The sequence below is a fragment of the Maylandia zebra genome, linkage group LG4 (assembly GCF_041146795.1).
Source record: "Maylandia zebra isolate NMK-2024a linkage group LG4, Mzebra_GT3a, whole genome shotgun sequence".
Taxonomy (NCBI): Eukaryota; Metazoa; Chordata; class Actinopteri; order Cichliformes; family Cichlidae; genus Maylandia; species Maylandia zebra.
Window position 1 is genome coordinate 15,208,440 of NC_135170.1, and position 9,617 is coordinate 15,218,056.

The following is a 9,617-nucleotide window of genomic DNA, read 5'->3' on the forward strand; positions in this document are numbered from 1 at the left end:
TGTGCAGTTTCAACACTGTCTCCGCCTCCTTGGCCTCATAGTCTCGGTGATATCGTGGTACATTTGGAGCTGCTCATGATGAGGGATTTTCAGCAGTGAATTGCCTCTCTGCGGCTCTGCCCTCACCCACATCTCGGTCACAGTGTAAAAATAACACAGTCCTGTATTGCGGCTCTCGGCCATGGAGGAGCCTGACAGCTCTCGCTGCGGGGGTACCTCTGGGGGCAGTATCATCCAGGGGGACTCTGACCATAGACTGTCCCTGTCAGGTTGGGGTGCAACTATGATGGGCAGAGCAGTGAATGGCGTTTGGTCGCGGCGACTGGCTCTGAATCACATAAATCTGCTGGAGCGCAGCGCAGTGCTCTTAGCTTTACAGCATTTTCTGTCATATCTCCGGTGGCAACATGTTTTAGTGAAAACAGACAACTCCATGGTAATTGCTTTTAAGAACTGCCAGGGCGGTACCCGTTACCGGCAACTACACAGGTTAGCCAGGGAAGCAATTGTGTGGAGCAGCACACAGCTTCTCTCCCTTCGAGCAACTCATGTGCCAGGAATTCTAAATAGGGGGGCCGATCTCCTGTCCAGAGGGAATCCACTGTTCGGAGAATGGAGACTTCACCCACAGGTGGTGGAGCAGATATAGATAGATCTCTTTGCCTTGCGAGAAAACATTGTCCACTGTTTTTCTCCCTGTCAGACGCAGATGCCCCACTGGGCGTGGATGAGCTGGCTGATCCTTGGCCAAACACACTACTGTATGCTTTCCTTCCCCTCAGCTTCATCTCCCCAACACTGATCAGAGTGAGGGATCAGGGGCTGTCGCTGATTTTTAATAGCCATGAAAAGCAGGCAATCCCTTTTCAGTGTTCAGTGGTGGAGCTGTTGTGTTTTCTTCAGAACATGCTGGACAAAATGAGAGCTTTTTCCACTATAAAGGTCTGTTTGGCAGCTATCTCAGCCTGCAATGTGGGGTTTGGTGATAAACCTTCCTGTCACCACCTACTTGTATGACGCTTCATGAGGGGTCTGTGTCAAACGCTCCCAGTCTCTAGACCACTGGTCCCTTTATGGGATCTGTCAGTTGGTTTAGACACCCTCTCCCACCACCCCTTTGAGCCTTTTGGCGCAGGGGAGTTGTAGTTTATCTCGTAAGACCGCTCTGCTGTTAGCTCTAACCACAGCTACGCAAGTAAGTGAATTGCAGGCTCTGTCTATCCACCCCTCTTGTTTACAGCTGGCTCCTGTACTCACTAAAGCATGCCTAACCCAGCCTTTGTCCCTAAGGTGATGGAAAGATCATACAGGTGCTCTACAGTAGAGCACCTGTACTTATGTTGACAGGAAAGCTGGATTCAGGAAGGCAGATCAGCTGTTTGTTTCCTGGGCCTCCCCTCACAAGGGCAGGCCCTTACCACGCCAGAGGCTAGCTCATTGTAGAAGCCATACCTCTGGCTTATAGCTGTAAGGGCTCGCAGCCCCCCCCCCCCCGGGACACTGAGCTCAGTCTACTAGGTGTGTGGCCACATACTGGGCTTTGTTCAGAGGTGTTAGTCCAGGATATTTGCGCTGCAGCAAGCTGGGCTACACCACACACGTTTGCCCGGTTTTATAGGCTGGATGTAGTGCCCCAGGTTTGACCTGAGATCCTGGAGTTGTACTGGAGCGTAGCTTTGGAAGCTGGCGCAATCTGGGAGGGTGCCATATCTCCCATAGTGAAACACTGAGCTAAGTTAAAAAAAGAATGTTAGGTTATTTAATGTAATCCCTGGTTCTTTGATAACAGAGAGGGGTATTTCGCCAACACTTCCCCCTTGCTTGGGCACAGAAATCTGCTTGGAATGGGACTGGTCGGTCGTGTTAGAAGGAGGGGGTGGAGCCCTGAGCACGGCTCAACAAGTCTTTCATAGACAGACGTGGTGTCATTAAAGCTTCCGTAGTTGGTTAGGTCAGGGTGATTCCCATAGTGAAACACTTCACTCTGTTATCAAAGAACCAGCAATTACATTAAGTGACCCAATATTCTGAGAGCAGAAACAGTCTGTCTTATAGTTCTCAGATGGATGAATGAATGAATGAGCATACACACACACACACACACACACACATACGTGTTTTCATGATATATCAGTACCTATGACAAAAATGTGACAAATGGGAACGTGCCTTTCTGAAGGTCCTAGAGGCATGGGAATCACAAAAAATTTGACCCATGCTTCCAGGAACACGCCCATCTGTTGAGATTTTGGCTAGGGTTAAATTTTGGTCAAACCTGAATTTACTGCTACTTATGAGGACACTGTCAGGTTTATGTGACTTATGAGTACCATAAGGTCACACACACTGATATTTCATGTTTAGGTGAATTGTGAAGCCCATGGATACACACATAATTTTCAAGTATACATGACTTATAAGGACCAGGTAAGGGTAGGGTCTGTATTTTCAGCTTGGCTCCTTTTGAGATTACAATATAATAGGCATGGATGCACAATAGTAATGCTCACCAGTCGGGTAACTTCTGACAGAAATATCAGACATTCATGTGTTAATACAACACAGTAAATCTGAGCTGTATAGAGACTTAAAAAGAGACATAGCTCAAAAATGTGGTCAGTCTACTTTTTAAGTCTTAATATTGTATTGCATTAATTTTGCAGTGAATGTTTATGTGAATAAAAACATGGAACATTTTCTGCCTTTCTTATTTTTTAATTACAAAATGCACCCATAATAAACAGATTTATGGGTATAAACAATGCAATGCAGAGACCTGTAATACTGAAATAACTGTGAGTGACCTGCAATACTGAAATAACTGAGAGTAACAAACTATCTCCCTTGAGTATTAACTTATGATGGCAAAAACCAGGAGAAAGGACTGAGTAACTTAGTCATTACTAACCCAACAGACAAAGTCAAAAATTAAAAAAAAATAAAAATGAAAATCAAGTTAATTTTAACTGATGCAGCATTCCTGAACCTGCATTTTGTAATTTTATTTATTCATCTTTCTTTTCAATGCTACGATCCTGTTGTGGATGTAATACTTTATGGCAACCCAGTCTCTGCCTTTCAGAGCTGCCGGCTCTGCTTGGATGCAGGAGTCACATTCCTTTTTGCCAGGTACTTTGCAGCTTGTTATGAAATGAAGTAAGTGCCGCTCAACAGCCTTTACTTCATCATCTGTCCACTTGCACCTTGCCTTCCCAGCTGTCATAAATGGAAACAAAAAAATATATATCTTAATGCGAATGTAAGATAAGAGAGAAAATATTCTAGTTTCTAATGTGAATACAAAATGTTCTTAAACCTTGCTTTCTACTGGAGCACTTTAAAGGAGCAATAAGCACAATTCATCATACTTAGGTTGAAGGAATTAAAAATGGCTATGTGAATAATTAGAGGTGTAATTTCATCTGGAGTACAGCATGAAGTCACAATCCCTCTCTCTGTGTTGATCTCCAGCCATAGACTTTGGTTTGGTTTACAGGCAGTGCAAAACAGCACACCTAGCAGTGAAAAGATATTGCTTAATGCTCCTTCAAGGATGCTTGGGATGAACCATTTGAAGTGCTGTGTTCTGCTGGGAATCAAAGAAGATGAAACGGATTATGATAAAAGCTCTTAATAGTGTCATGCCTGAAAAGAATAAACATGTCCATTGATAACAAGTATATTCACTTAAAACATTTTGTATATGGGTACCTTTACCCTTTCCTGGTGCAGTGTTGCTGATGTTTTTGCTGTCCAGGGTGGTTGAGGCAGAAGCGCCCTCCATATTGTCCAGGGTGGTTGAGGCAGAAGCGCCCTCCATGTTGTCCAGGGTGGTTGAGGCAGATGCGCCCTCCATATTGTCCAGGGTGGTTGAGGCAGAAGCGCCCTCCATATTGTCCAGGGTGGTTGAGGCAGAAGCGCCCTCCATATTGTCCAGGGTGGTTGAGGCAGAAGCGCCCTCCATATTGTCCAGGGAAGCTGAGTAAAGTGTGTGGCTTTGGTTCCCAGAATTCTTGGTCCTTGAGCCTTTGAAAAGTAACAGTGAAATATGAGAATTAATGCATTTTTTGTTTGCATTGTAGGCAAAGTCAGCATTGGGCAGTGTGTAATTTTACATTTGATATGAATATTTTACATGTGAACATAATCTACTAATAATACTCATCAATACTCAGGCATCTCCCTAGAAACACATTACTTGCATGCACTACCTCTCAACTTGTGTGCCTAATCTCACAGAAGTGGACCTCCTAATCCTTATATTTAATATTTGCCTTTGTATTGCTTATTTATGCATTTTGCCAGACTTCAATGTATCCAGATCTTTTAGTACCATATTAATGAATGGTGTCTGCCATTCTGTCTAATTTATATACTGCTGTCCCTTAAGCCCATCTAACATGACATGAACCTATTAACTGTCTCCAGTCTCATAACTTAAAGATATTATCACACACTGGGCAAGTCAAGATACCTTTGTGTTGTTGAGGGTCAGTGATGGTTTCTCCACTGGAATCATCATCACTTGTAACTGCTTCATCTTGTTGGGGAAAAATAATCAAGACAAAATATTTATATTAGAATCTGCTGAACATTCACAAATGTTATATTCAAAGATAACTATGTTTCAAAAAAAAAGAAAGAAAAAGAATTCACCATCAGGATTGATCACGATGTCATCCAGCCCTTTCCCCTGCAGGTCAGACAGTTTTCCTTTCTCCATTGCAATCAACAGTTTGCTGACTTTTGCAAGCTGCAGGGTACTCTCTGGAAGCCGGTAGAATTCTCGATGGACACGGATGTCGTGTCCGAGAAAGGTGGCAAGTTGATCCATTTCATTTTCTTTTAGATTTAGTACTGTGGACAAAGTGGCAACTTGTTTCCGCAATCTTGTTGAGGTAAGGGCCTCTGGGTACTTTGCACCACATTTATTTGCATACTTGCGAAAGCAGTCAGAGCCTCTGTAATGGGAAAGGACACCTGGGCGTGCAAACAAGTACACATTCTCTGTGTGGACTTGACACTCACTTCTGGCTTTTGCGAGGAGCTCCATTGCAGTGATCATGTCAGGTGTGAGAAGCACAGGTACCATTCTTGATCTTTTACCACGAATCTCAACTCTGTCAAAGTGCTTTGCAAGTTTCCTTTCAAACTCAGTTAGGCCGATCATAATGTCAGGATTCAACTCTGTGCGATTCCGGGATGTAAAAACCTGGAGCTCCATTTTTGAAACTTCTCCTTGCCTTTTTCTGTTAAATAGCACTACCTGCGTCAAAGTCACTTGAGCAAGATTTCCGAAGGTTGTGCTGTTGGGTTTTTCCTCAAGGTCCTTCATGTACATTGCGGACTTGGTAGCAAGAAACGTATGCAGCAGTGACACATCCTGTGTAAATGGCAAAATCTGTGGTTTATTCCATTTGGCTTGTTGAAGTGTGCCCAATGCAGCAGCTGAAATGGACTCTGACCACTTTTTTTCATACAGAGTGGCAAACTGCTTGGCTGACTCTGCAACATCATAGCGATTTGCAATGATGGCTTTACACTGCACAATGCTTGCAACTTTAGCCAAACTGTGTCCCAATTTCAAAGCCAAGGATGGGGTTTTATATGAGTTGCTCTCCTGCTCATAACCAGCAACAGCTCTGACTGCTTGTATGACATGGGGAAAGTTAGTAGGCATAACAAGGTCTTCTGTGCTCTTCAAAGGTGTCATAGCTCTGGCGGTTATCAATAACCTTGCGATCTCTCTCATTTTTTGGCGTATGTAATCATTCCTTTTCTCATTTGGTTTTCTGCCATTGTACAGTGACTCACCAAGGCTAAGAATGTCTCTTTCACTCGTTACTACAAAGGAAATGTCATCCTGATTCATTTCACAAGCAATCTTCCATACAGCTTCATGAACTTGATCAGGTTTCGGTAATTGCAGATGCATCCGTCTTTGCCCAGAGGGAGCTTCCTCATTAAACCTCTGAGGGCACCTTCTCACATGCCTCCAAAGGCAATTTCTTGCATATAGTCCTTGACAAAATTTACAATGACGGTAGTCCTCAGATCCTGTTGCAGTATTGGGTCTTCGACAAGCAACCATTTCTCCAGCACCAGAAGTTGCCACAGTAGCATTATGGTTAAAGTTTCCCCTCTTCTTAATAGAGCGCAACAAATCTCTTCTTTTGCAGGATCTTTTATCATAACTGAAGGCGCTTGCAACTTCCGGCACATTACCGTGGGCAGATTCAAGGTGTCTTGCCAATTTAGCAATGGCCTTTTTACAATATAGACAGTATTGCTTCTTGTTGTACTTGCTTTGTCTTTCCGTGTTTGGCAAAGGTAGGACTTTTATGGAGCTGTTTTTAGGTGATGTGACCCCTGATGAATCAAAACTGCGGCTTGTTACCGAAGTACTGTGACTGCTACTTCTCAGTGACAAATTAAATGTTGTAGGTTTCTCTGAACTGGTGATCTTCCCACTGTGTCCTGAAGCCGTCTCCAATGCCATGTCATTTAACGTATTTTGGGGAACCACAGATTCTGTGATTTTCATGTCCACACTATGGAGACTTGTGTCAGAGGAACTGCCACATGAATCTGGGAAATAGTCTTTATCTTCATAATCCGTACAATCTGAGAATTCATCAGTAGAGATCTGAACGAAAATGGAGAAAAAGCATCTTTGTATTTATTAATAGCTAGAATGTCATTCCCCCTCCAGTAGCAGAACATTCTGCAATCCATGACTTGATGAAAATGCATTCATGTAGTAAATATGCATAATTACATAGCATAAACAATTTGAATGAAGAAGAAAAAGGCAGCTGGCTTACCTGCTCTGAGGTAGCTGTCTGGTGAAAGGTGAGAACTCGAGATTTTTGTCTGGCCTTACATGAAACGTAACAAATTCAATGTTTGTAATTATAATTCATTTGAAAACTAACTCAAAATTATTATGCAATTCAGTATACTGTAAAAAACATTGCTAGTAGGTTAAGAAATGAAAAACAATGCATTGTAACTTAATAGTGAGAATGATTTAACATACATATCACACACTTTGTGTCATGTCATTTTGACATAAAATCTTGGGTGAAAATTAATTTGTGAACCCTGTCAATCATTAATTATATTTGCTGAGATGAAAGGCTGCATTGAGTTCACATATATGTCACAGATACATTAGTGAACATTATTGACAGGAGGATCTGAGTTCCTTATGCCAGATTCTATAGAAACTTAACACAGTACAGTTCTGCTACCCAACAATATGAGGACAGTGTAACACACACACACTAGAGTTGTTGGTCCAACCATATGAGGACGTATTCTGAAACACACTCATGTTCTTCACAGCTTGAAACAATATGAGGACATGACGACTGAACACATGTAGAGTTCATGTTCCTGACTTCCAACTTGTCCTGCTGTTGTCAATAAAAGCTCTAAACCCAACACTGATGTAAAGCCATCTATTTCCCCAGAAATCCAATCATGTAAACTGATCAGCTTCAGGTTAAATGGACAAAAACATGTGTAAAAGGACAAAAATATTAAATTTAATTGGAATAAAGACCAAATTGATGCTTTAAAGGGAAAGTTTGGACTAACAACTGGTATAGCCAATTTCCTTCTCCTAATGCTAATGTTGATTTTGGGAAACTTTCACTCAAACTGATTGTTTTAATACAATCAAAGTGCATTTCATTTATGCACTAGGCCCAACTGACTCATATACTTGATTCCAAATACAAAAATTTATGCGTAACCTGTTGGAGGAATGAAGTGGATTTGTCACTCACTTCTTGGTCTGTAGGAGGTTGGGACAGGGTCTCAACACTTGGTGTCTGCAACAAAAGACAACAATATAATGTCAGAAACATTCTGTACTACAAATGCTGACTAGCTCATTAACTACAGATCATACTTGTTTCAGTGAACATTATTACAGAAGGATCTGACTTCCTTATGCCAGATTCTATAGAAACTTAACACAGTACAGTTCTGCTACCCAACAATATGAGGACAGTGTAACACACACACACTAGAGTTGTTGGTCCAACCATATGAGGACGTATTCTGAAACACACTCATGTTCTTCACAGCTTGAAACAATATGAGGACATGACGACTGAACACATGTAGAGTTCATGTTCCTGACTTCCAACTTGTCCTGCTGTTGTCAATAAAAGCTCTAAACCCAACACTGATGTAAAGCCATCTATTTCCCCAGAAATCCAATCATGTAAACTGATCAGCTTCAGGTTAAATGGACAAAAACATGCGTAAAAGGACAAAAATATTAAATTTAATTGGAATAAAGACCAAATTGATGCTTTAAAGGGAAAGTTTGGACTAACAACTGGTATAGCCAATTTCCTTCTCCTAATGCTAATGTTGATTTTGGGAAACTTTCACTCAAACTGATTGTTTTAATACAATCAAAGTGCATTTCATTTATGCACTAGGCCCAACTGACTCATATACTTGATTCCAAATACAAAAATTTATGCGTAACCTGTTGGAGGAATGAAGTGGATTTGTCACTCACTTCTTGGTCTGTAGGAGGTTGGGACAGGGTCTCAACACTTGGTGTCTGCAACAAAAGACAACAATATAATGTCAGAAACATTCTGTACTACAAATGCTGACTAGCTCATTAACTACAGATCATACTTGTTTCAGTGAACATTATTACAGAAGGATCTGACTTCCTTATGCCAGATTCTATAGAAACTTAACACAGTACAGTTCTGCTACCCAACAATATGAGGACAGTGTAACACACACACACTAGAGTTGTTGGTCCAACCATATGAGGACGTATTCTGAAACACACTCATGTTCTTCACAGCTTGAAACAATATGAGGACATGACGACTGAACACATGTAGAGTTCATGTTCCTGACTTCCAACTTGTCCTGCTGTTGTCAATAAAAGCTCTAAACCCAACACTGATGTAAAGCCATCTATTTCCCCAGAAATCCAATCATGTAAACTGATCAGCTTCAGGTTAAATGGACAAAAACATGTGTAAAAGGACAAAAATATTAAATTTAATTGGAATAAAGACCAAATTGATGCTTTAAAGGGAAAGTTTGGACTAACAACTGGTATAGCCAATTTCCTTCTCCTAATGCTAATGTTGATTTTGGGAAACTTTCACTCAAACTGATTGTTTTAATACAATCAAAGTGCATTTCATTTATGCACTAGGCCCAACTGACTCATATACTTGATTCCAAATACAAAAATTTATGCGTAACCTGTTGGAGGAATGAAGTGGATTTGTCACTCACTTCTTGGTCTGTAGGAGGTTGGGACAGGGTCTCAACACTTGGTGTCTGCAACAAAAGACAACAATATAATGTCAGAAACATTCTGTACTACAAATGCTGACTAGCTCATTAACTACAGATCATACTTGTTTCAGTGAACATTATTACAGAAGGATCTGACTTCCTTATGCCAGATTCTATAGAAACTTAACACAGTACAGTTCTGCTACCCAACAATATGAGGACAGTGTAACACACACACACTAGAGTTGTTGGTCCAACCATATGAGGACGTATTCTGAAACACACTCATGTTCTTCACAGCTTGAAACAATATGAGGACATGA

The 9,617-nt window shown here is 41.3% G+C and overlaps 2 protein-coding genes across 6 annotated transcripts in view; one reads left to right on the plus strand and one right to left on the minus strand.

Annotated features, from left to right (window-relative positions):
• Positions 1-9,617, plus strand: part of LOC101486435 (NACHT, LRR and PYD domains-containing protein 3) — a 52,827-nt gene that overhangs the window by 7,946 nt on the left and 35,264 nt on the right. The window lies entirely within an intron of this gene.
• LOC101480133 (uncharacterized) lies at positions 2,094-8,873 on the minus strand. Of its 3 annotated transcripts, none has more exons than XM_076883032.1 (7): positions 8,510-8,873; positions 7,794-7,838; positions 6,825-6,878; positions 4,657-6,646; positions 4,475-4,540; positions 3,712-4,026; positions 2,094-3,216 (listed from the first exon to the last, which is right to left on the minus strand). In XM_076883032.1, the coding sequence occupies exons 1-7, from the start codon at positions 8,621-8,623 to the stop codon at positions 3,002-3,004; spliced, it is 2,799 nt and encodes a 932-aa protein (XP_076739147.1). In that variant the 5' UTR covers positions 8,624-8,873; the 3' UTR covers positions 2,094-3,001. The 3 variants fall into 3 exon arrangements, with proteins under 3 accessions (XP_076739147.1, XP_076739149.1, XP_076739148.1); XM_076883034.1 differs by having other exon boundaries at positions 8,543-8,872; XM_076883033.1 differs by having other exon boundaries at positions 3,718-4,026; positions 8,510-8,872.